Source organism: Nesoenas mayeri (genome assembly GCF_963082525.1).
Source record: "Nesoenas mayeri genome assembly, chromosome: 1".
NCBI classification, from domain to species: domain Eukaryota; kingdom Metazoa; phylum Chordata; class Aves; order Columbiformes; family Columbidae; genus Nesoenas; species Nesoenas mayeri.
In genome coordinates this window covers 93,147,409-93,175,059 of record NC_137541.1, presented here as the reverse complement: position 1 = coordinate 93,175,059, position 27,651 = coordinate 93,147,409, and the positions used below count along the sequence as shown (strand labels likewise).

The following is a 27,651-nucleotide window of genomic DNA, read 5'->3' as shown; positions in this document are numbered from 1 at the left end:
GAGAGCTACGTATTTACCAAAACTTCATCAATTGAAGATGGAAAAAAGGTGGCTCTTCTCCCTCTTTTGTTTGTTCTCAGTGCCCAGCATTGCAGGTAAGCATGTCAGTGGGACACCTTGACTCAGCTTGGGACAGAAGGTGGCGAGGGGCAGGGTGGCTTGTGCAGGCTGGGGTCAGTGTGTCTCATTAGTGCAAGCTGCAGGTATTGGTAATATTGTTCTCTTTCCTGACAGCTTTCTAATAACCCTGGTTATAAGGTGCAGCTAGTAAGGAGTAAACGGCTTGTGCTGACTAGCAGATTAGTTTATTCAAGATGCCTCACCTCTTTTCACCAGAATAATTACTGAGATGAGATCACTTGTATTTAGGGCAACATGTGCTTGTCTGCAACTGGCAAAAAGGAAAGCTGCTTTCAAAGAGCAAATAAAAAAATCTCTCTCACACACACACATAACTGTGTATGCAGAGAGAAAAAGAGTTTGAAACATTTAAAGGTAAGGATATACTGAACAGCTGCAAGCCCTTAAATAGATTCTTTCCTTCCTCTTTCCCACCCAGCCCTACATGCTGTGTTAAAGGCTTGAGAAACGAGATTGTCATCGGGAGTAAAACTCTCAGGAAAGTTAAGGAGAACTGCATCCCCATCATAAAGAATTTAAAGCAAAAACAATCTGAGGAAAACCAAAACAAAGCCTAGCTGCTCATAACCCCTCCCCCAACAGGCCGACCATATTGAATACAGAAGTACTTATCACCAGCTAGGAAGAAGAATTTTGTAGGGTATGCAATTTTCCAGTTAAGAAAGGAAAAAGTTCACGTATTTGATGGATATGGCAAGATGCATCTCGAAATCTGGCATAGGCTGTTCTTATTTTCTACATCACTAAGTCAAACTGGATTTTAAAAGGAAGGAAAATATTTCCTACGTGTATGCATAGAAAATAAAAGTTCCCAGATGCAGAGAAAAAACTAGAATCCTCAAGACATGCACATGCAGGAAAGCAATATTATTTAGGGAAAAATGGGACTATTGGGGTTTTTTTCCTCTGAGGAAGAAATCCTCACTGAAGTCATTCAAAGGTGAAAGTGGACACCACCATGCTTTTGGTTGCGATCAGACGTCTAAATGTCTGGGAGTTACTCTGTGAAATTTCAGATGGAGCACAAGTATGGGCCAATGGACAACATTTGATTTGGAAAAATAAAGTTGGGGAATAACTGGGCTCAGCTTCTGCTTTATCTATATCACTTGAAAGATTTCTGTTTACATATGGGCCCTCAGAGCTCCCATTTCTCTCCCATGAGCACAACGGGGGTTTCCCACCCTCTTCCAGATAAGAATGTGTTTTAGTTTTCCCAATTCTCTCTCCACAGTCCGTACTGGTGGAGATCTGCTGAAAAGCTCCTCACTGGAAAGCCTGTTGTTACAGTTGTAGCTTCTTCATAGTTGTCTGTGGCTAAGGTACCAAATTATGTCAAAGGTGGCTTTGGATAAAGCTTTGTTTAAACATTACTTGCTCTGAAAAAGGTCCTGTTTGTTTTTTTAAGGCCAGCCTGAAGATGTCATTGCACAAACAGAATTGGTCCATGCTTTGCCAGGTACTGATGTGACTTTGGTGTGCAGCATCCCAAAACGACACATCACCTATATAATACAGACACAGTGGTCCAAGACTGATGACACTCAGCTTACCAGAATAGCTGTTTATCACCCCGTTTATGGCACCCATTACTTCACCTTTCCTGAGGCTTCTCACAACTTTTCGGTGTCCTTCAGTACAAGAAAGTGCTGCAACTGGGATGTTACAGAGACTTTGTGTTCTCCCAATCCAAATGCCGAAATTGAATGCAATTGGTGGGCTCTGCATCTGAAAAATGTTACCACCTCCCTTAGTGGGTGGTATGAGTGCAGTTTTGCTACTTTCCCGCATGGGACAAAGGCTGCAAAAATTCAACTTATTGTCCAGGCAGAAGGTAAGTGATTATGAATGAGATGTTGCTTTTTTGTAACAGGGCAAGGAGGTGGGTGGGAGCAATATCAGGACAGATTAACGTTCCTTGGTTGGTGATGGTGACTTGTTTGGGGTTTGCAATGGTGCTGCCAAATGCTCCTGACTACACAGTTTCCTATTTACCAGGCACTCTTTAACTGTTGTTATCCAGCTTGTGATTAGAAAACCTTCTTTTTTTTTTTTATTCTGAGGAATGTGAAGTTAGATAGGAAGATTATAAAAGTGGTAAGATAGGCAGTTTCTGCATTTTTGTTTTGGAGAAACATGCTGTGGAGGAGACTGGAAGAGCAGCTCAGGATAAGGTGGGACCGAGACTGCTGGATCTCCAAACTGTGCTGTGCGGCTCCTATGGGTGCATTGCACTGGCCACCAGAAAGAGAAAACACTATTGTCTGGTTGAGGCTGAGGGCTGGCATCTACAGAGCATGCTGGGTGTTAGCTCAATGGAGGGATGTGTGTACTCACTGTCAAAACCAAACTGGAGCAAAGCAGGAGACTGCTTAGGACAATCACAGGAAAGAGAGACTTGGCTGCTTCTATCACCCAAAAGGAAGCTGGGAAGCAACATGACTGCTCTTGGTAAGTAAGCCTCAGGGGAGAGTATGAACTCCAGGGAGGATATTTAAATTGTCCTGGCAAAGAAACAAAGGTTTAAATAGAGTGTGAATGGTTTTGACTACAAGTTAAACAAAAGTGGCAACCATTAGTGCAGCAACTTTGGGAACAGCTGTTTAATGCCAGCAGTGAGGGCAAAAGTCCAAACTACTGTGAAGATGGAGCATGACAGGGATGTTTGGCAAGCTTGTTGTTGTGCACATGGGAGACTGGATTTGGTGACCCCAGAAACCTCTTCCTGACCCAGGTTTCTGTTAACAAGCCAAGAAGGATTAAAGTAAATGCAACAAACCTGGCACAATTGCACTTCAGAGCTGCAAGGCCCACACGCCCCCTTTGCTTGTACCTGGGACTGTAGTTGCAGCACATCACAGAATCACAGAATCACAGAATTACAGAATGTTAGGGATTGGAAGGGACCTCGAAAGATCATCTAGTCCAATCCCCCTGCTGGAGCAGGAACACCTAGATGAGGTTACACAGGAATGTGTCCAGGTGGGTCTTGAATGCCTCCAGAGTAGGAGACTCTACAACCCCCCTGGGCAGCCTGTTCCAGTGCTCTGTCACCCTCACTGAGAAGAAGTTTCTTCTCGAATTTAAGTGGAACCTTTTGTGTTCCAGTTTGTACCCATTACCCCTTGTCCTATCATTACCCCTTGTCCTTGGTTGTCACTTAGAAGAGCCTGGCTCCATCCTCCTGACACTCACCCTTTTTATATTTACAAACATAATGAGGTCATCCCTCAGGCTCCTCCAAGCTAAAGAGACCCAGCTCCCTCAGCCTTTCCTCATATGGGAGATGCTCCACTCCCTTCATCATCTTTGTTGCCCTGTGCTGGACTCTCACCAGCAGTTCCCTGTCCTTCCTGAACTGAGGGGCCCACAACTGGACACAATACTCCAGATGTGGTCTCACCAGGGCAGAGTAGTGGGGAAGGAGAACCCCTCTCGACCTACTAACCACCCCCCTTCTAATGTTCAAGGGTTAGGACCAGGATTGCCATAGGTGATGTTAGGGGTAGCAAAGGGCTCCCACCGCCTCTTCAGCCTGCATCTTGAGGCCAGACTGGAGGCAGGAGAGACCTTGGTCACCATGGTGGATAACATTGGTCCTGCAGCAGGAGAAGGTTCTGTGCAAGCCTCATCCACAGTGATGTTTAACTCAAGCTCCTGCTTCATACCTTGATGGCCCCTGCGTGGTGATGGCTCCAAGCATTTCGGTGCTGTTATCCCAGAGGCATAACACCTCAGGGGTAACCCAGCAGCACCTTCCTGCCCTGATGAACTTACAAAGGCAAAATTAGAGCCAGTATCTCTGCACATCCTGTAGAGGATGAGTGTGTTTAAACAGTATACACTAGATAACTCTGTCAAGGACAAAGCTGCGACTTCACCTGCTGTACAGGGGTGTGCTGCAGTAGGCTCCCCTTTGGGAATTTTCCTGCACTTCACAGGACAGAGGGGTTGGACCAAGCAAAGAACAGCAAGGTACAAACAGTGCTGATAAGCAGATAAAAACCTCCCATTCTTCTGTTCTTCATGTGATTTTTTTTTTTTTAATTTCCCTGTGTCTTTCTCAATATAGTAATAGTGCTAATTGGGCATTGCTCCTTTTCTCTTGCTGATGCCCTTGGTTTATACTGGCATGTTTAATGCTCTTACTGCTGTCTACATGCTACACATGGGCAGCTCCTGTTCACATCAGCATCATTGTGGCGTTTTTCAGCAACGGCGTGATGCTGCAAGCTGTGTGACTGAAAACTGCTTGCTAGAGAGAACTGAAAAATTCAGTTTGCAACACATCTCTTGCAGATTTGTGTTTTAAGGTAACCAGATCTTCTATAATGAACCACTTCCACTCAAAAGAAGGCAAAAGACCTTAATCCAGCCTACAAGTGGGATGGAGAAGGGTTCTAGTCACTAGTGAAGTACAGCTCCCAACTACATCGAAGTGAAGTGAATTGAGATGTGTTCAACTTGTAGACACTGCAAAAAGCCTGCACAGCAGCAGGCCTACTGTAGGGCTGACAAACACAGAAGGTCTTAGCCAACAGGCTGTTAATGGAGATTGGAATCAAAGACAGTGGCAGAAATAAGAACTGAGGACGTGTGACTAAGAACAGACAGAGGCTGTTTGCAGACTGAGCTCCTGGGGTGACTACTCATCTTTGCACTTATCAAATGCCGCATGGCACTTTCACACGGTATCTTGTCCCAGCAAAGTCTCCTGTGCCGTTTTCTTCCCAGGGAAGATACAGGATACAGATTTGTTTCCTTTGCCTTTTCCTTTCCACATTATCCAGCCCCCTTAGGGCTTATGTAGCCTGTGTCCCACTGTGATTGCTGGTTCCTCGTCTGCTTCACTCTGCTGGAGAGTGGAGATAAGTTGGTTAGGCTGTTGGGTCTCCTGCATAGCACTCTGGGTGCTGCTTGTCTTCGTGCCCCTGTGGCACAGGCTGCGTGCTGGCTCTGTCACTCCAGGCATGGGTGCCAGACAGAAAAGAAATAACAGTCAACATATTGTAATTGGGGCAACAACCAGAAAGTCCCTACTGCCAAATAACATGACTGTTTCTATCTCAATATGCAAGCCAGAGCTACCAGAGGAGAAAAGTTCAAGAGTTTCCCTCTGGTGTGTGCTGGTGCCTGCCTGCAGGGAAGAGGGAAGGCAGGTCTGTGCAGCGCAGCAGCAGGCAGGCAGGATGCAGCAGGGAGGCTGCATGGGGCTACCACCCGACACTGGGCTGAGGGTCAGAGAGATCAGTGCTCACCAAGGCACTCATAGCATCTTCTGGCCATCACTGCTGCTCTTCCTGCTCAGATGCACATGTGCACACAGACCCAGTGTTTGGACCACATCTGTGCTCTGTTCAGTGCATCACCCTGCCGTTCCACAGGTGGACTGGAGCCCTGGCCTGGGAATGGGTAAGGCAGGAGATGCTGAAGTCCTTTTTTAAGTTGATGACAAAGGAAAGAGTGACAAGCTCTCTGCTTCTGCTCGCGGGCAGGTTGGAGAATAACAAAAGGAGCACTTACACTGAAAACCGGGGTTAATCTTAACCTGCCTGACAGGCTGAACAATTTGTTAAGTGAAAAGGAGGTCTGCAGATATCTTCAGAGAAAAGGAAATACAGGTGCATGAAATTGATGTGAAGGTTTATTGCTGCAGAAAAAAAAAAAACAACCTGTGAGAGAAAAATTGAAGCTTCGAATTAGTCTCATCTCCAAAATGAGACATCTTGATCCTGCAGTTAAGCAAAGTTTTTTATGAGTTGCCAAAAAATCCATTTAAAGCCGTGAACTGGAGTCATGAAACTGCATCTAGAATCAGATGCAGGTCTTTCACTTAATAAATGTGTCTATGGGTAATGACTGAAAATTGCAGTTCCCTTCTAACAAAAAAAAAATGCCTGTTCCTTGAACAGAAGGCTAGTCAGCATTGGCTTTTAAAGCACAATGAACACCACGTTTCTGATTTTCCTTCTTGGGCTTTTCTTTTTGGTTGCTGTTTTTGTTGTTGCAATTGCAAAAGAGGAGCAGCACTATGTGAAGGAAGCGCGGTTAAACCAGACTTTAGAAATCCCATGCCTTGAGGACATGACCTCAGAAAATTTGTCCAATTACCCTTTGAAATGGCTAGTGGTAAGTATTTTTCATCTCCAGGATAAATTTCAGAAGGAACTATGGGGTATTTTTTGTGGATTGAAATAGAAATTTTAGACTTCACTATGTTCTGCAGAATCTTCTAAACAAAAGGTATCAGTCGTGTTGGACTGTGATACTAAAAAGTACAAACATGGTTTTGCAACAAAGGCACCACAAACAATAGCTGTTAAAGAAATAAAGAGGGAAAATTCCACCTTAATTGCTTATAATTTTTCAGGAGTATATGCAGAGCAGGTCTGTGGAAAGTAGCAAAGAACTTAGCAAATGTATCAGGATTAATATATTCCTTGTGTCGCATTTCTCAGGGATTTTTGCTGTAGTGAAGCTTTAGGATCTGAAAAATACATGGTTACTGCATAGGGTAGTGAGATATCAGGCTGCTTTGAAATAGAAAAAGAAAAAGGGAGGGCAGGGGGAGGCAACTACAATGTTGTTGTTTTTGTTAACCTCTGTGTCACAGATGCACACCAAAGACAGGCAAACCCAGTTATCTAGCTAACCACATAAAAACTATTTTTAAGCAAATTGCTGTGAGATATAAAGCTAATTATATTTCTGTACTGTATCTCACTTTCTGCATAAATATCTGTATGCATGTTTTAACATAACCTTTTAGCATTAATTTCAGCATGTAAAGATAAGTATCAGGCAGCAGTATCCTTAACCTTTGCCTGTTAATTTCTACCTATTGTCATTGAGGAGCTGTAACTGTTGAGGTTTTCTTAAAGATGATTCTCAAATATTTTAGGTTTTTTAGCCCTTTGTTCCTGCTCATTATCTATTTAGATGTCTCCTTTGCAGTGCATTCTTAATATTAAAATTCTTAAGGACGTCCTTGTCCTTACCACTTTTTAGTGCTGTTAGTTCACTCTACAAAGTAGCAGAGGAACGGGAAGAGAAAAAAAATAAAGGTCAGCACAATAATATATGTGGGTCGCCATACGTAGTTTAGAGAATAGCTTGCAAACATGCACCGAGGCACAGATGTCCAAGATGTGCCAGCAGCACCTACATCTAAGGGTGCATGAGGGCATTAAGAGACTTTTAGCTCTTATCATCAGGTTCTAGCTATTTAAAATCTAAAAGAGCACAGATTTTTTTTTGAATTACATGTAAAATGCAACTGAACGGGGTGTTCAGCAGAACTTAAAGATTGCTACAATGAGAAAGCAGCTCTGTTTCCCTCTCTGTGGGCTACAGAGACCAGGGCTCATGGGACACAGCTATTTACTCTATAGTTGATTAGCAAGATGATGACCGCTGTTGGTTTTGAAGTTCTGAGAGAGAATATATTTGGAAAAAAATAGATGTTGCAAGTGTTCACTTACTATTACATGATGCTGGGGGTGCAAGCGAAGATTTTAATAGTGGGAATAGTGCTGGTCTACAAAACTATTTATGGGGAGTGTCTGGTCTTCACACATTGTGTGGGTCACTCTTTTCACAGGAGGAAAATGGCAGGAAAGAGGAACTTGTGACCAAGGAGCCCTCTCGCCCTGCAGTATACAGGAACAGCAGTGTGCCATACAAGCAAAGAGTCTGCCTGGGCTTGAATAATGCTCTAAAGATTTTCCCCACCAAAATCATGGATGATGGCAGGGTGTTTTCCTGCCACGTGATGTTCCACCCGGAGAGAGTCCGGAAGAGCAGCACCACCGTGAGAGTATTTGGTAAGGGGCTTATGCCAACTGCCCGCTTACTTGCACATGGAAAGATAACACTCCTGTCTGGTTCTGAAGGCAACAGCTTTTGAAATACGCTGGGGTTTTGATATATATAGATATGTACATTGGGTTTTTTTCAGCTGCGATGAGTTAAAATATTAGTAAATAACCACATACTTTTTAGGAAGAATTTGAGGCCACTCTTTCAATTTCTGGCATCAAAAATAGTAAATCCATTACACATATATTAACACCACTGGCATGCACACTGCCACTATCTCACCCTGATGTGTAAGCTTATGTTGGCACTTTCCAGGTTACAGTTAAGCACCTCGGTGATCAAGATCTCTATGCCCCAGTTACAAAATGACTGTGCTGCTCGTGTTTAGGAAATCATGGCCAAAATTCAGCAAGCTAAAGCAGTTTGGAACTAGTGCTGTAAAGTTGCATCCTCAAAAGCATGTGAAGTTTGCTGCCAAACGCTCTGGTTCTGAAAATGAGGTCCTGCCTAATGGTCTCAAACTATTCAGAAGTGGCAGGGCCCATCTAATTCAAACATGTGAACTGGCATTTCATGCTGCAAGCCTTCTGCATCTTTAGTTATTTGCTCCATTCCCTTTCTAGAGGCTTAGGAACCACTGTACAGCCACCAAGGTACAACCAAGTCAGAGCAGTGCTACCCATGGAAAACTGAGCTGTATTTTCTGCTTGTATAGCAATGGGTCTGGAAAGCATATTTCCAATGTTCCTAAAATGAATGGGTGCTAAAAAGTGGGTGTCAAGAATCCTTTAGAATTGTTTGACTGTAGCTGCTTGCCCAAGGAAGCCTGTGACTTGGGGATGGCATGGATATGCGAGGCTGATGCTCTGAGTGCAAAGAAAGAGCCAACAGAGAGCAGAGAGAAAAAAACAAAAAAACAAAACCTGTATCTGGGGGCTGTTGGTCTCTGACACAAGAGAAATAAAAATAGAAGTTAGTAATCTGAAATTTCCTCTTGCGTCTGCATGATTCAGACGTAGATTTACTTTTAAAAGTCAACATTTATTAAATAGCTACAGTGTTGCCCGGGTAATCATTCAAGTATACTAACATACTTGAACTCTCTCTTCCCTCCATCTCTGCTGATGCTCTTGCCTTGGTTTGTGTACCTGTTAGCTTAAGAGGTTTCTTTATTTGGTTTATTCTCTGAACTACTGCATCACGTGCAGTCCCCTGTGCATGCACACACATTAGAAGATTAGCACAATGCGAAAGAGGTGAACAAGAAAAAGCAACCGTGAGCCTTGGTGGTGAACAGCCTGTGATGCTCCCAGTAACTGCTGGCTGCTTTTGGATTGGGGTGCTGTGCCATCAGCTTCTTTCGCAGGTGTCCTGAAGGCAGGGTTAGGTGGAAGGGTTCCCAGAAAGATGGTTTGTGGTGGGTACCGAGGAAGGTCTCTCAGACCTCAAGCCGATAGAGTCCAGATCTCTGAGGAAGTGCATTTTTGTGCTCTTAGCCATTTTGTGTCTGATATTTTTCAGGTAAAATAACTACTTTGCATGCAGTCTCGCTCTTTTCCATTACCATTTGCTGAGGTCAGGCTGCTTACAATTGCATCATACAAGCTCTTCTCCATTTACCTCACTTGTGCTGCAGTGGGAGAGCAGCACCTGAGAGCAAATGGTGCAGAGCCGCCCCTGCCCCAGCCTACAGGCCCCTGCCCTGGCAGAGCAGGAACAGGCAGAGAACAGGCAAAGACAGTGGCCACAATAACCCACAAATCTCCAGTTGACATTTGGGCATAGACAAGCAGCCACTTCCAATGACAGCACCTCTCTTGTTCCTTGTGCCAAAGCTGATCAGAGAATGAAGAAATGAATGGTTATGTCCTAGCAGGTAGAACTAGCCTCAAATGGCCAGCATGGGATCTAAAGCGTAATAGTAAGTGCATACAATGTTAACAGCACATGATACTGGTTATATTTGCTGTCCTGGACATTAGAAAGGACATAGCTAGAGGACCAAGGCCAGCTGAGACCTGGGGAGATTTTCTCATCTCAGCAAGCCAGCACTCCCGCATCACCCAAACACTCATGCAACTGAACCCCACGGGCAGAAGGGCATGGAAGAAGGGCAGAGACAATGGGCAGCTGCTGTACCATGGTGCTGTAATAGGCAGGAGGAGGAGAGGAAGGTACTGTCACCTGGGGAAAGCTCCTTGTCCACATTCCCTCTGAAAAATGCTTCAAGGCTAAACACACCGTAGACAGCACAAGTCTGAGGGGTGGCAGTGGCACTTCCCCACAGATGCTTGAGGTGGCCCGAGTACGACTGAGAGCTGGGCAGGAGAGGATGGGGAAGGCATGAACAAGTTTCTCAAGCTGACAGTCTTGATAGGTTGAGTAAAAACAGACATTGAATCTAGAGAGCTTTTTTTAAGAGGATACTTTTGGACTGAAATGCTTTAAAAATATTTCTTTTCTAGAACAGAATTCTTTCAGATACAAGTTTCTGAGAAAATGTATGGCCTTTTCATGTCTAACTTTGCCAAATATTGATTTCTCCTTTTTGTGAGAGTAAAAGCTTAGCAGCAGAAACTGCTACACTAAATATTGAATTTCTGCTAGACCCAAAACATTGGTAAATATCCTAGTAAGACAAATGAATGTCAAACTGTTAACAGGGGCTGAGATGTTAAATGGAAAATATCTATTAGATCATTCAGAGCTGTGCTTGAAAGCTGCCTGCCGGAATAGTTACACAACAAACATGTCTTCTGAGAAGCAGACAAAAGCATCCAAGGCAGATGTGAAAAAGCATATATGTTCTCATAAAAAAAAAAAAAAGAAAAGGAGCAGGTACTAGACTAGATACAGATACTAGACTAGATGTTATTCAGCCTCCCAGCCAACTTTTAGCTGAGATTAGAACATACAGTTTATCAGACTTTTCCTCATGTCTGAAACAGTATGGTTGTTTTCTGCCAGCCCCACTACCATCTGTACAGTTTTGGCAAGGCAGAAACAAGGACAAAATCTGAAGACATTCATTTTCTGATAGAAAGAATTCCTCCCTGCCCTAAACCCACAACAACAACAACAAAAACAACAACAACAACAACAACAACAACAAAATTCACCTAAAAAGGTACTCTAAGTCCAGAAAAACTTAAGGTCATGATGTTTAAATGTAGGTCACTCCCAAGTATAATCTGCCAGGAAAGCTATGCAGAAAATTGGAAATTAAAAAAAAAAAAAAAAGAAGGCAGGAGAGTCCTTGGTGGATTCCCTGTATAAAACAACAGGGACACCTGAGCAGTTCAGGTCAGAGGGGAATGTAATGAACTGAGGCGAACCCATATCAATTGACAGTGTTAGGAGGAAAAAAAAAAAGAATGCTTAATGGTAGAGATTAAGTGAGGTTTAAGTTAGAAGGGAAGAATTACATATTTCCTAAGCAATCCAGGGGCTGCACTTCTTTCCAGTCCAGTTTTAAGGCTCAGAAATGTCCAGAAGCACAATTTATCCAAGGCTTTTGGGACTTGCTATATGTTAGCACAGTTTAAACAGTCCTCACTTAATAAGTCAGTTAATATTACTGCAAACTAGTGATCCCAATGGCTAATTTAGAAATGCCAACTTGGAGAGGCTTATGGTACCTGACAGCTTTTACCTATACAGTCAGATGCACCTAGAACCAAAATGCTACTAAAACAAAAGAAAACGCTTTTTCCATTTCTTGTGGATGTGTCCATCAGAGATGCGCTGCTTTGACATGAAGGTGAGCTCTGGGCTTCCTGGCAAGGCAGGAAGTGTCTGTGGTGTGAGTCTGTCACACATCTGCCCAGGCGACAGGATGTGGAAAGCTGGTACCAAGGTCAGACAATGTCTTTGGGGATGGCTAAAGCCTTTGCAGATGACTTTGACTGGCGAACACCTGGAGGAACCTATAACTGGGGAGTGTTTTGCTTCAGCAAGCCAGGGAAGGGTGGCTTTGCTGCCAGAGCTGTGACTGCAGAATGATTTGAGCTCATTTCTCCAGCAAAGCCACCTGAGAGTTGGTTTAGATAGGCAGTGAAATACATCGCAAATCTTGTGGTAGCAGCTGCTGATACATGCTTGTAAACCACTTCCTTGACCTCAAATCGGAGCTGTGCAAGTTTTTATCTTGTTAGGTGCGTAGGTAGATGCACGATTTAGCTTCCACTCTTTTTATGAAACAAGGCTGTTAAGTCTCGTTAGAAGTTGTTACTGTGACCTTTTGGTATCCATTACACTGCCACATTTTTGTTTGCTTTCCAGCCTACCCTGAGATCTCTGTTAGCCTGCAGGAGGGCTCAGCTGGCACCTTGCAGAAGGTGAGCAATTTTGGAGCAAAGAGTAATGCCTGTGACTGCCATCATGCCATCCCAGCAGGGCCAAGCAGGCTAAGCTGAATCAGCTATAGGTGAGATCTCCAAACTGACCAAGCTCGCAGGGTGACAAGCAAGTCAATGTGTTGATGTCAGACATCCATGCCCTTTCTTCTGAGAGATTCCCACCTCCACAGCAATGAACTGCTTCAGTGAGCACAAACTGGAAATAGCTAAGGGCTTCTCCATAGTGTGGATAGAATCTGACTTTGCTCTAACCCTAGGGAAGTCTCCAGGACAGGTGGTGTTGCAGGGGGCTGTGATGCTCCCTTTCCCTCCCCATTTGCTGGCTACCACCCAGTAGCCTCAACCTGTTCTCTCCACACTGCTTAAAATCCCCCCTGAAGAAGGCCATCCACTACCTGGGATGCTGCTCCGAGGGGCCAGGCAGTGTCATCCCCCCCCTGCCACACAGCCCTCCTGGGGACAGGGAGGAGCAGGTCCTATGGGAGCAGTGCTTGGGGCACCAACATGGCCTTGTGTGTCGACGGAAAAGTGATGGTCATGTCAGGCATAATGTGTTGTGCTGCATGCAGAACTCAGCTGGAGCAATCAGATGCAATGGCATGGCTGGATCTAAGCCTAAGGGCCCCTATTTAGGCCTGAGCAGTTACACATGTGGTTTGGGGCCTTTGTCTTTTATCACATGCTTGGTAACGGCAAAACCTAAAGGTCTGCTGTACCACATTGGCCATTCTTAACATAAAATATATTTGTGGCCCATAAAACTGACTAGCAGACCACTCTGACTACTAGCTATGGCACTTTGCTTCCTGTTGCATCCATCCAAGTTGAAGCTTCTGATCCGTGAGAAACCCAAATTAAGAAAGTTTTCCTTGGAAGCAGTGCTTTTAGGCAGGCAGAACGTTGTACTAACCATATCCACCTGCTTCAGACAAGCCATGAGTCAGTTGGTTCTGCAAAACCGGTATAATTTTCCTGGTGGCCAATTTCCAGGTGTAATGTTGGACATTGCAGGCTTTTGCCTGCACCGTCCTGCTGAGCAGACCAAGGGGTGCTGCTGTCATGGGACCAAGCAGGTGAAACTCTACCAAGAGCCTTTGTCCCTTCTTCACCTCCAAACCAACACCAACTCCTTTCGTTCTCTTTTCCTCCCTTTCTTGCATGGCCTAAATCTACTTTGGATGCTAGATTTGTATTTCTTCATAGGATGTATTTATAAAAATATTATGAACTAAAAGTGCCTGAAAAATAAGGGATTAATGAAGAGAGGGGAAAGCAATTACACTATGAGTTCAAAGGTTGTTTACCATGACAAGGAAAGCATTTCAGATGGGCAGTTTCAGTCTTCATACTGACTGATTGATTTCTGCTTGCTGAAATGCATCAATTTTGCTTTCAATGAAATGTGTGAACCAATTTCTTCAAAAGTGGGTGCAAGAGGGTTTGTACTGCATGAGTAGCACATGCTTTTTTCTTTTTTTTTTATTTTGTTTAAATGGTTAAGGCAATTTCTCTTAGTGCTATAAGCTGCTAAGTAAACATAATTGGGAACATCCAGGCAGTGTGAGGATGAGATGTCCCACCCTGCTAGTGCCCAGCCCTTTTATCCAGCCTTGATTTAGAGGTCTTTCCCATCTGTTGCTTGTTGGAAAATCAAATTGAGTACAGAGTTTTTCTGAGCAATTGGCATACAGCCAGGACTACTGAATCTAAAGCATGCAATTCTTTGTGACTTCTCGAAACCTCTTACACATCATGCCCTCTACAAGGGTGTCTAATTTTGTATATTTAACATAGCATTGTGCTAGGCAGTAATTTTCATGGGTTTTGTCTCTATCTGCCAAATGAAGAAAGGATTTACAGCAATCAGGAGGCATCTCATTCTGCCCTCACACACAGCCTGCCCATTGCTGATTCCACTGTTTCTCCACATGGGTGTTTGTCATCAAGGTGCTGGGCTGGGGACGGGAGGGTGGAGGGTCCCTCTACATCTCTCCAGACACAGCACAGAGCTGGAGGGTGTTGGAGGCCTGTCACACCCCAACCTGGCCCAGGGTGATGAGGATGTCCCTGGGCTCTCATTCAATGGTGTCAGCAACCAGGAAAATGGGATAGAAAGAAATGCAATGAAGAGGAAGCAAGTGCTTCCTTCCCAAGCAGGATGGTGAGTGAATAAGCTCTGTCTGTAAGGGATTTTGGAAGCTGGCAGCTGGGTGAGAAATGCCAGAGGCTAACGATTGACTTTTGCTGCCCACAGCCTAATGTGAGCTGCGTGGTGAGGAAGGCATTTCCCAAGCCAAGCCTTGTGTGGTACGTGGACAGAGTGAGCCTCATGGAGGAGCCTGGAGGTAAAGCAACCTGTCCATAGGGCAATGTTGCAGCTGTGGAAGCAGTTCCAAAGAAAAGAGATAGTTGCTTGTCTGCTCCTGCTGTGGGGAACCTGTCAGGGTGAAGGGGAGGATAAGACCTCAAAGGGAACAGCTGGCAAATAGCTGTGGTCATCGCCCCCTGAAATGGGAACAGTAGCTTGGCATAACTGCACTGCTCTTGCCAAATCTTTCATAGTGTCTCAGAAAAGAAACCTGCTGCTGTATGAGCTTGCTTTTCAGTGTCACTATTTTGCACGGCTCTGATTTATAGTTTAGAGTATAATAAAAGGGTCTTGCAGCTTTTCTTTTTTTTCTTTCCCCAAGAAATTTCTGTTGAACAAGAAGACTCGCAAGACAGTGAAGGTTTCTATCAGCTGAGATCAACACTGATATTGCAAGAGACCCACCAGGCACATAAGACATTCTCATGTGCATGTCTGTTTTCCTTCCTCGGGAGTGAAAAATTGAATATTTCATCAGAAGAAATATTTGTTTCATTCGGTATGTTTTTCATAGACAGGACATATCTGAAACATAAAATGCCAATAACACCAAATACATGTATTCTCCGTTTTTTAAAATACTGAACAAATGCCAATTATATGGAAGGTTTATTGTACAAGTTTGTCACATAGCTTCAACTTTGTGGTTTCTTAGCTCAAGTCTCTGTTCAAGTCTCTAAATGAGCTAAGAAACTCCTGCACAAACATAAGATGCTTGCTATCTGTTAGGCAGCGTCTTGCTGCACTTCCCATACTCAAAAATACACTAGCTCAGCCATACAGTACCAGTAAGACTTCATAATCATGTGTTTCTCACTGAACACTCCTGGTAGAAAGTCTGCATGTGCAATGCAGCTTTCTGGAAAATCAAACCCTTGGATTCAGGGCTATGTTGCACATCATCAATGAAACCTGCAAAAGGCCCCTAAACCATTTTGGGCAATAAAGAACCTCCTCCATAACCTGTACTATAAGAATTACCTACGAGATTAGGGAACTGTGGGGAAATACGGTCTCAAGCAGTTGGTGAAAGCCAGAGACATGACAGTCCAGAGGTTTATGGCATTCCTGAGGATGGAGGCTGGCCAGCAAGAAGGGTTAATTTCATTTAGCACCCTCTTGTGCATGCTTTGCCTTCAGGTGCAGATGCACAACTACACTTGTTCGGTTGGGTTTTTTTACTATGTGTGCTTCTTGCTGCACAGATAGTACAAATGAACTGCTGGACCCTTAGGTGACTTGCTTGCAGCTCAGCTGTGTTCACCTGTGTCTCTGGATACGCTTGTTGGTATGTTTTTCCACAAAGAAAGACTGCATTAAAAACCAGAGCTTACTCCCCTGGAAACATAGCTTCAGAGGAAAGACAGATAAATAATAATTTTTCTCCAAAATGACTCATTTCACACAATTTGCAGTTTTGTAGAAATGTATTCAAATCAGAGAGATGTCAATTAAAGAAGTCTACATTCTTGCCTGCAGGCTATACTAGCACTAAGATAGATCCAGATAGATCTGTATAAAAATGTTAATGTATTAGATGTGACAGAAAAGAAAGAATTAAATTAATTCTCAACTATATTCTGTGAAGGTGCCGTACTAATGCACAGCATGACACAACCCCCAAAATAAATTTTCAGCCTTTATAACAAAAGCCTAGCTACTTTTAAGAACTCCTTTCATCTTTTTTATTTTTTTATTTCACAGACAATAAGTCTAATGAAGCCTCATCCCAAGCTTTTACCACCATGGCTTCAGAAGGTAGGATAAATTAGAGCACAGAATAACTTGGGTTATGTTAGAGGTGTGGCTACACATTCCTAAAGCTGTTGGAGAAATGGTTTTGCAAATGTGTTTCTGGATGGGTATTGAGATACCCTTTTCTGCAGCTATGACTTCAGAGAAATTACAATAAGCAGATATTTTAGTGATGTAATCTATCATAATTAAGCCCAAGCATAATTAAACTCCAGCCTTGAGGGGCACTTAATGTTATTTCTGATTCTTCAGCTGGCATTTGAATATAGCTCTTTCAGCATCAAACTGATAATTAAAAATAACAGCCCTACTAATGATTCTACCTTCTGCTTAAGCATACAGCCAAGATCCTCGACGCTTTTGCCCAATTAAAGAACTGAAAGGGATATTTCTTAATTTGTGTAAATTTGGTAAATCTGCTCTCTGCCCCTGCAAGTTTGTCTTATTATCAGCTTATTGCAGACAGACAAATTGTTCCCTCTGCACCTCAGCTGAAGCCTTTTGGAGACACACCTCCTGCGGTTGTTCGCTCTGGTCCGCACGGGGGGCAGCTGCTTTCCAGCACTGCGTTACATGAGTGCACCTGAGAAACGCTGTAGACAAACAGCATGGGAAGAAGTCTTATTTTCTATATGAGCTTACTTCTGTGAGTGCAGGTTATGGCAAGACCTGGGAGTTTGGGCAATACCCTGCTGGGCACCAGAAAGCCGTCCCAGGTACTGGGTGTCACAGAGGGAGGGGAATTTTTCTTTCACTGGCTTCTGCAAGGTGATGTCTCAAAGCAATCCCTGCAGCTTGTGTCAGGTCACCACTCTGCTTCACCTTGAATGCACTGTAGTGACATACCAGCATAATGGGATCTGGGCACACCTCGAGGTGCCCCACTACTCCTGGTTTCAGACCCATTACATTTTTGGTAAGGGATCCTCTTGAGGACCTATCTCCTACGAAATTCTTGTTAGCACAAGATACGCTAAGATGCAATGCAAATGGAAGAGCAATGCTCAAAACAGTCAAAGGAGGTACAAATGCTTGCAAAAGAAAGCAGCTGCGAAGTTGATGATTATCTGCTTATGCTGAGATACAGTCTGCAGAGGGTCACTCCCTGTCCAACACTCTCTCAACATGCCTGACCACCCAGAGGTACTTGGCCTGCTTTCCCAGAGGTTTTTCTAATGAGACATGTGCGCTTTCGTGGTTCACCTCCTTCATGGTACCCTTTGGGGAGGTTAAATCCTTCCTCCTAATCTACTCAGGGGATACTTTGCCTGAACCATTGTGAAAAAAAGAAAAATAAAAAAAAAATAAAATAAAAATGAGACAACTCTCTTACCCAGAATGTATAATATTGCTTGGGCAGGACAGTGTTTCTTCTGCGCTTTGCTGGCTAGATAACAGTCCTTTAATTACAAGGAATAATTCCCTTTCTCTCCCCTTCTTTGAGGACTCAGCTTGCACTTTTCTGTGCAAAGTGTCCCCGAAATTTCCTGTCAGGGTTACAGTCTCTGAAATGCCTTGTGGATAGAACTATGCAGGTGCCACCACCAAGTCATGTGTTATTTCAATAAGGTGCCTGTGTATAGGATAAAACCATGTAACTCACTTCTGCTTTTGGAGCTGAGGTTCAGACTGGAGGTGCCCGAGGCTTCAAACCTTTTTCCCCCAAACCTTTGTCTCTCTAGGGATTTCACAGGACATTTACCTCAGGTACTTCTTGCTTCTATTTGGATCACTTGGTTGGGTTTTGCATTGAAAGATTATTTGGAAATTAAGTGTGATGCACTCTTACTCTTGAACCCTTGAATGAGCCACTTTTCTAAAGCAAAATAAACACCTTTCTCAAAGTGTTTGCTTTGATTTGTCGTAGGCCTTGGAAATTCAGCACTTCCATCAGCTGTCATGACTACCTCAGGTAACGGGGAAAAAAGAGCCTTCTTTATTACTCTATCAATAGATGTATGATCTCTGCTTGACCTGTGCTTAAATGTCATGTACACAGAGCCAGAGGCGTGCTGGGGAAAGGTCAGTGTGCTCTGGTATGGATGGAACCTGTGTGCTGCTGGACAGGAATTTGCGACCTATGGAGTTACATATGAAGAGATCTGACACAAATCTTGCTAAAACTGTCATATTAGGACAGCATGTAAAATGCATGCTGAATATCACATATTATTCTTATGTCTTTTTATAAAATCAAATTAAAACCCTATGCAACTATGAATAAATTTGTCCTATTATGACAAATTATGAGACGTGCATGTGGCAGAAAAGTTAAAACCATCACTTTTCCTTGACCCAATATTAGCACATCATTCCCATTCATTAGTGACATAAGATAAATAACACTGTTTACCAGAGCATACATATGGGTAACCACATAAAACTATCTTAAATAACTGAGAGGAAAATCTGCAAGAGTAGGTGATCTCCTGGGCTTATATGGCTGCTGCGTGTTGTCAGAACCATTTCTAGCAAGGCCCTGGATAGGCAGGGGACCACCACCATCCCACCACCAAGTGCGTAATCCACCCCATAGCAGTTAAATTGAACCCTGTGTAAAAAAGTGTAAATAAATAACACACACAGCTAACCCATATGAAAGGCTCTGTGTTGATAAAGTCAGCTGTCTCTGATTGCCCCTTGAATTTTTGGGATGTTGTCTGAACATTTAACCTTAACTATGATAACAGAAATCCTGCCATGGAGTCTACGTTTAACCAACAGTTACTGCAAGCTCTTTGGTCTGGGTTGTTTTATGATCTATTAATATAATTTTTAAAAGATCTTATTGACTAAATGTGACACTGTGTAATCTGTTTGTCTTTAGAGCATCACTTGACATCTTTGACCTCTCTGGATTTCACAAGTCAGGCAAGCTTGGCCTCTATTTCCACAACACAACGTAATAAATTCAGCCAAAATATTTTCTGTATTACCTCAGGAGTGTAAGAGAAAGTTACATAAACACAATAACCATCTTGCATTTTTTGTAGCAAACAATTTAATGTTTGTTGAAGCTCTTTTCTGAGTGCATTGTACACTGGGAAGTCCACAGTTCAAATATCAATGTATGAGAAAATTATGTCTTAATTTATTTTTTTTCTAATGCTCCATTCAGGATATGTGCAGTAATTTCAACAAGTGAATACACATAGTGTATATATTTTTACAATACATATTCCTTGTATATATTTAATTAAATATCATACAAAAATAGAATTACATTAGAGCTAGGAAAACGTGCAACCCAAACATCTGAGCATGGGAGTACAAATACAAAGCACTGATAAACAAAATATTTACAGCAGGTGACTCAGCTCAGTGATTTGTTCTCCGGGCTGATGACACCAAGGCCAGGGGAGGTCAGGGTGACTCACTTGAAAGGATTTAACCTCGCCCCCCCCTAGGAAGAGGTTCATGCACATTGAAGCAGGCAGCAGCCTGAACGGAGAGCAGGGGAAGCTCTTGCCTGCTGAGTGGCTGGGTTCTGATCCCAAAATAAAGGGTTGATGCCCAGCAAAGTGCATTTTCTTGCAGCACAGCCTGCTTGTGAGCAATGTTTTCTTTGAAGTCTCTTTCCACGTTGAAGCCCGGCTGTTGATCCCTGTAGGACTGGCTGGTTTTAAGCAGCAGTTAGGCAGGTATTGGGGCTGCCTTCACCAACAGCAAGGTATGTGATCACTGCTATGAGGTCTGAATAAACACAGGCATGGCACACACTCCTATTCTGGAGACAAAAAGAGCCATGCAAAATGGCAGCACAGGCAGCATGGGGAAGAGGCAATGTGACAAGTTGTTGTCAGATGCCATCTTCCCTTCCATAGCAGCGCTGAAGCTTTGGCTTGGAATTGATCCACCACTGAAGCAGCTAAATAACAATTTGACCATTGGTAGTTGTGGCAGCCTTGTTCTCCACACACTCTCCATCCCCCCCCCAAAAAAAATCTATTGCAACAGACTAAATTTCATTAGTCTATGGGACATTGAACATCCTCCTTAAGCTGTGTAACTGAGTCCTGCAACCTGCACTTAAAGTAGCCTACATTAGGCTATAGCAGCATTTACCCAGAGATGAGCAAGTAATGTGATGGGCAGTGTGTGGGGTAATGCTGGCAGAAGGCACTGAACACAAGGCTTGGTCCTGCCCCAGCAGAGTGCTATCTGGGAGCTGAATCACTCAACATAAAGCCCTGGGGCATGACAATCGAGATACTCCAGGGGAGGAGCACAGGTTGCAGCAGCACTGGGATTAAAGTGTGCTGCTTCTCATGCTGCCTTCCCCATCCCCAAAGCACAAACACTTGCCCAGCCTGGCTGACAGAGGGGCAGCAAAGTGTTTGTCCAAGTGGACTGAAAGCCCTTCTGTCTCAGCAAACAATTTCACAACAAAGGCTGTAAATACACGATGTGAACAGAGGGGATTCTCCTCGCTGGATCGTACATCTCCACTGATTAAAGAGGTACGAGGTCAAAGTCACAGTGTGAGCTGGAGTTGAGCCACTTCTCTTCTGTAAACAGTCCAGGAAACATCTGCCTTTTAACCAATGCCCCTGACGTGTGGCAGTCATGGTGTGCCAACCATGGGTTAGTGCTTCTCCTCCTGGCTCACTGCTGCTTCCCACATCAGTGCCACCAGCAGCTTCTTGAGCAGACCCCTTTGGGCTGCAGCTGACTCAAGACACCAAGTCCAAGTCTATCCTTGTAAAAAAGGGGTTTGACTCAGTTCCTGTTGTTTTGCAAGTTTTTAATGAAATCCAAGAGGCAGCTGGGAACTGATAAGAGGGAAGAGTGCACAGAAATAGACCAGAGAAGGAGGAGGAGAGACAAAACCAAGGCTGTTAATGCTGCAGGCTGGTCTTTGCTTAGTTTCCACAATAGTTTTACCTCTGAGCCCAACGAAGCTCAGGCTTTGAGTGCTGGGTTACTGCTGCATTTCACCTTCTCAGGTTTGTTCAGATGGCTTAATGATGCTTTTTCCAGAAATGTGACAGGTGTTAGGAAATACAGACACTTTTTAGTAAATGTGAAATAGTCCTCTTGGGAAAATAGAGGTCTACTTGCTAACTACCATCTGTCTGTGTCTGAATATCAGATAAATATCTAGTTCAGGTCTAGAATACTTAGCACTTCAAAAAAAGATTAAAGGAAAATGTTAAATAAGTTGGTATTTGGCACCAGGCATCGCAGGTGTGACTCCTGTACACTAACGTCTTCAAAACTTCTCTTTTCTTGTTCGGAAAACAGTTTTGTCTCATTGGAGCTGGCAAAACCCTGTCTAAATTCTGATTTATGTAGGTTTGTTTATAAGACTTTATTGCCTTCAGGTCGAAGCAAGCCAGTGCACACAGAACAACAGATTTTCAGCTGAAACTGAAAATCCAAAAACGCATGCTTAAATGACCCATATGTTTTCTCAAAGTTTGTTCATCTATCTCACCAAACTCCTCTTGAGTTCAGCTTGTGACAGACTAGACTCAGAATTTTGTGGTGCATGTCTGAGGGAAGGCAGCATCTCAGGTAGCAGGTTACAACCCTTTGACCTCTTTGGTCAGAAAACAGGGAAGAAAGAGGGAAAAATTAACAAGTAAAAGGGTCCTCTACAGCAATTTTCACAAGCTTGTATGTTTTTCAGCAGGAGCACTGATTTCTACCACAGAGACAAAAAGCTATACCAGCACCACAGCATTCACTGAGAGTTTGGCAACAGCACGTGAGTAGATGATGCATCTCCTTTGCTTCATAGGACTATTAACAGGGGAGCTATGTAGCTAAATGTAGGCTGAGGGAACTGGGGCAGTGTGGCCTGGAGAAAAGGAGGCTGAGGGGAGACCTTATTGCTGTCTACAACTACTTGAAAGGAGATTGTAGCATGGGGGATGTTGGTCTCTTCTCCCAAGTATCAAATGATAGGATGAGAGGAAAGGGCCTCAAGTTCTGCCAGGGGAGGTTTAGATTGGATATTAGGAGAAAAAAAAAAAAGGGTTGTGAAGCATCGGAATGGGCTGCCCAGGGAAGTAGTGGAGTCACCGTCCCTGGAGGTGTTTAAAAGACATGCAGATTAAGTTCTTAAGGACATGGTTTAGTGCCAGAGTTAGGTTATGGTTGGACTCGATGATCTTGAGAGTTTTTTCCAACCAAGGTGATTCTATGATGCTAAATACAGATGCTGCAAATGTGTCACAAATTTAGCAAGTGTTGGGTTGCAAATGTACAGGGATCTGGATTATCTTGCAAAAAGTACAGCAGCAGGTACTCAGCTTTACATGGTCCTCAGTCTGTGATACCTCTGCCAAGAATATTAGCTCTGTGGTGCTAATTTTCAGCTGCTCATTGATAGTCACCACATCATGCAAAAATTATTACTGAACATAGAAAAATTGTGTCCAAGCAGAGGCCAAAAGTCGGGTGGTGTAATCTGTACCAGCTTGTCAATACTTCACAGAAGCAATTCCCCTGCTGAGTTGCACTGAGTTAAAAGAAAAAGGCTTGAGTCTTTCAAGCTGTCAAGGATTTGCAGCAGCAAAAGAAGAACAAAAAGCGTTTGAGTATCCTAGTTTTATTATATGTATTTAATTTCATAATATTAAAATTGAGAGAGTTACTTGGCAAATGTAGTGAGTACTAAGGGTAGTTTATAGATGACATAAATTACTGGAGAAGCTGAATAAAATCACAAAGTAGCAATGAAGTCATGAGATAATATGGGGCAATAAAGGCTGGCTAATAGAACATTGAAAGGCAGCCTCATTAAAGATCAATAAATCAATAAAAAAAAACCCCTAGGGGTGGACATTTTTTCACAAATCTTTCCCTTTAGAAAATCTCTGCTCTGCAGGAGAAAGATAGGAGTTACTTTCTTTTTTAACATTTTGGTTTGTCTTTGTGCTTTCAGAACAGGCAGAACCTGTCAATGCACTTTTGCATTTGTATGACAGCCATCTTCTAGCTGAAGTGCAAATGCAGCAGGCGCTTTCCATTTTCTGAATATATTTTTTGGCAGCATAGAGCACACAACCACGCAATTAGACCGAAACCTTGTGGCAGCTTCTAATGCTTCACAATCCTCCTCCAGCATGACTTGCTGGTTCTGATCTTTGCTGAAACTGTGCTGAATTATGCTGGGATCTGTGGGAGGTACCGTGCGTTGCACCACTCATTGCTTTCCCTACTGTCATGCCCTCCTGGCCACCACCTGAGGACTTTGAGGGTCTTCAGGCCTGTGGATGTCATTGAGGGCAATCTCAGAGCAGTTGAGGCCTTTGAGGCCTACCAGCCCGTTCCTGTGCCCTCCCAGCACCACCGGCCTCATATAACAGGGGTTACCATTACTAGTTCAATCCTCTGATGCTCTAACACAAGGCATTATAGAGATAATAAGTAATGCTCATCAGCATGCTGTATAGAGCACAGTATTATGAGATCTCCAAGTGTATGTCCTTTTTTTTTTAATATAACTTTTTAAAATGTCATATCTACCCATGCTTATCTGCATAAAATTGAACACCCAATAAACAAGGAGAAAATGACAACTGAATTGAATTAATGTCCAAAACTCTCAAGTGAATTTTTAGAGTGCCCTAAAATTGGACTGATTTTGGTAAAACTTTTTAATACATATAGTTATTTATTTTTATACACACACATGCCTGTGTGGTCACTTTTAATCAGAAACACCATCTCATGAGACAGAGGTTTTCCCGGCTCTGTCCAGTTACTCGTTTACATAATTTAAACAATGGATTGTTTTTTTCAGATTTAGAAATCAGCAATTATACTACAGACTTTCAGGTATCTCAGCTATTTCATTTGTTGTTTGCATCAGAGAAAAGCGAAGGGAATAAAATAAACACAGTTGAGCCTAATGAAGCAGTCACGTACAGGCTTGTGAGATAATTGAAGCATATTATTTCTTTTTGTACAGATTTGGACAATTCCACCACTGAATCCCCTCAAAGCCTCAGGAATGCCACACGCTCCCCTGATAATACAACCCTGGTGCATTGTAAGTGTTGTGGCAGCTCTGGAAACACTGTGCCATTGTCTAGTTGCATATTTTAGCTATTATTTCGTAAGATGCAAACACAGAGATGGCTAGAAAAAACAGGAACGTATCCTTAGGCAGCACTGATCTTAAACATAGGTAGCTTAGCTGTATTAGGAAAGGCAAAATATCTGCCTACAAACATGAAAGATGATTTTTGTGGTTCAGACACAGTACTTGACAGAGGAGACTGAGGTTTCACTCAGTCACGGCAGAAGCAGACTCTTTGTGTTGCCACTAAGCCACTTAATATCTTTAGCTTTTTCATTACCATCAAAGAGGGAAAAAGCTTATCATTCTCCCAGACTGCTGTGCAGCTCAATGCTGGCCTGCTGGAACAGCTTAATAGGTATTTTCTAATAGTCTGTCTTTCTTCTAATAGTCTTTAATTTGATAAAAGCACATTTTTTGTCATGTTGTAGGTCAAAAATGTAGGCATCTTGGCGAGTGAATTTTGACACCCTGATTCTGGAATTTGATTCCCAGTCTTCAGCAGAGTGAATAGCTGGCTTCAAAACACAACTTTCATCACAAAAAAAAAACCAAACACAACAAATAAACAAAACAAAACAAAACAAGTTACTAAAAATGTTTTGTGCCCTTATCTTTTTAGGTAACTTGTCCTTCATCATCACAGACCAGACAATTTCAGTTACCAAAGAGAAAGATTTCTTTACTACCAGCAGTCTCCTCAATAGCACTGGTGAGACATCATCAAACAAATCCTCTTCTTTCAGGATGCTGTTGCAGTAAGCAAGAAAAGCAGAGAAGCACAAAACCTGAAGCATCACGTACATTTGAGCAGGGGAGTTCAAAAAAGCGAAAAGATATGAAAAGGAGAGTCATGGCTGCTGTGTCCACACATCGCGGGTTGTCGCAGGCATTACTGACGTGTTTCTCCACCCACAAGCAATGCCCCGGTGCACCTTTTCTTTCAGCAGCAAAATTTGGCTGGTCACACTCCCATGCCCCAGATGCCACTCACAGTTCATGCAGCATGGTGGACTTGGCACCTGGCTGTGGCACTGGCTGCCACTGTGGCTCAAACCCAGGCTGGGTGACGTACCAGTACGACCAACCTTGCAATGTGTCATGATGCCAGCACACAAGAGGTGACACTGAAGTGGCATCGCCCAGTGACTTTCGTGCTCCAGCCCTCTCTGAAACCCAGCCCAATGCTGCACCCCTAGCAGCAGCTGGAGGAGGACCGTGTTCCTCCTCTCTTTCCTCCCCATAGCCAGGACCCTGAGGGCACTTCTTTCAGCCATCAACACCCCAAAGGTGGCTGTGCAGAAGGGGGCAGCAGGGGGATCCCAACACTCTGGTGGGGAGAGGCAGCCAGAGTGAGGTGGGGATTCTTCACTGCCAATGAGACCCCACCTCAAAAGGTGGCTGCACCCTTGGCCAGATGTTTTGGCAGGGTTTGGTGTCAGCAGTGTGAAAAATAAGCTGGTGTGAAGGAGGGCTGGAGTGAGCAGCTGTGCTCGGCTGCAACGGGACATGCTTCCTCTTCTCAGAGAAGCTCATGGGGGAATAAAGAAAACTGACGGGTTTTGGATTAAACGCTTGAGGGGCTGTGCCCGAATAATATCGTCATGTGAACTGACGGGTGGCTGAAATCAGCCCACAAACCCAATCAGAACAAAAGTGGGTTAAGTCCATGAAACAGAGCTGTAATGCTCAGAGTTTGGGATCCTCAGCTTGGGAACCCAGCAGTCGGGTGTTGATTTGGGGCTGCGTTGTCACCAGCACTGTGCCCAGTCGGGAGCAGCGAGCCACAGGCAGCAAGCTCAGATTTTCCTCCTCCCCTGCGGACATCTGGCTGAGCTCTGTCTCGTGTGTCCCTTCCAGGCGGCACAAAGAACACGAAATCCAGTCACTTCCCCTGGCCAACAGTGGTGGCCATCCTGCTCCTCTTCTGCAGCTTCCTAATAGCTTTAGGCATCAGGAAATGGTGTCGGTACCAGAAAGAGATGTAAGTACTAAGGAGGGGAACCACAGGGGTGGGAGTGGTGGCACATAGGACAACACAAACTGTAACCCAGCTGTTTGGATTTACACATTTTTATTGAGACTATCTGTAGTGCACAAGGCCTTTAAGCACATGGATTGCTAATACAATTTTTTTCATACAGCAATATGAAATGTGGAGTGTTCTCAGTCCTTTTAACTGTTCTATGGGTTCTCTATAAAATAAACTTTAAAAAAAAGAGCCACGGTACAGCTTCAGGGTGTGAGGGAAGAATACAAGTCAATTGTTTTTCCCCAGAGCCCCCCACTTCTATTAGCCTCCCTGCCAGCTGCTTTTGCTCTCTCATTTTGCATGGTTACTTGAGGACATGTTTTAATGAAATCGTACTTCTAGGGCAACACTATTTGAGTTGTGAATAATATATGTGAAAGTAGGCTACCTGAAACTTAATCCCAGTCAAAGAAGCATTGAGTTTGTAATTATTGCCAAAGTTTAATTCCCTACCAAAGCACTTGACGATCTACTGATGAAAGTAGTATCTAAGAGCCAGTTATTTTTAATCTTACTAACATAACTAAAATGTTTGAAAAATCATGGTGACAATGAATCATTTGCAGTTCTAGAAAGCCCTTTTGAAACATGACTACAAATCTTCTATATTGAAGGTAAAAATGGGATTGATTTTTTTCACTGATTTGGGGTGGGGCCTCTCTTTATGTTGGCCTATAAAGTGACCAAAAAAAAAAAAAAGTTATGAGCCTCTAAATATACCTTCAGAGACTAGAGTGAGCAAATGATCTCTGCAAGAGTTTTGAATAGTTCACCAGGACCATGATCTGTTCTTTTAAAGCATGAATAAAGTAAAATTGTAAGGTGGGAGCTGGGAAAGCCAAATGGGTACCAGGAGGTGCACTAGAGCTGCAGAACAGAAACAGGAAAGTCACAGTATGTAAGAGCAAATGTCAGGTGCTCTTATAACGATTTAGTGTCCATCTATCTCCTCCTGTGAATGTTTTATAACAGTCTTTTATACAGCTTTTGTGTGATAGCAAGTTTTCTCTTCTGTTTCAGTATGAACAGACCTCCGTCTTTCAAGCCACCACCACCTCCGATAAAGTACACGTCCATGGTGGAGTCTGATGGGACACCCCCATCCTGCCACGAACTGGAGAACCTATAACATCACCTACACCCCTTG

The 27,651-nt window shown here is 43.4% G+C and overlaps 1 protein-coding gene across 1 annotated transcript; it reads left to right on the top strand.

Annotated features, from left to right (window-relative positions):
* On the top strand, positions 1 to 27,633 carry CD96 (CD96 molecule; the record flags this gene model as incomplete). Its single annotated transcript, XM_080350650.1, has 15 exons — positions 1 to 95; positions 1,550 to 1,975; positions 6,161 to 6,270; positions 7,742 to 7,964; positions 12,241 to 12,296; positions 14,572 to 14,662; positions 15,008 to 15,184; positions 16,390 to 16,443; positions 18,308 to 18,352; positions 19,268 to 19,342; positions 22,073 to 22,150; positions 24,362 to 24,442; positions 25,095 to 25,184; positions 26,333 to 26,456; positions 27,525 to 27,633. The coding sequence occupies exons 1-15, from the start codon at positions 38 to 40 to the stop codon at positions 27,631 to 27,633; spliced, it is 1,797 nt and encodes a 598-aa protein (XP_080206776.1). The 5' UTR covers positions 1 to 37.
* Between the last annotated feature and the right edge of the window lie 18 nt (positions 27,634 to 27,651).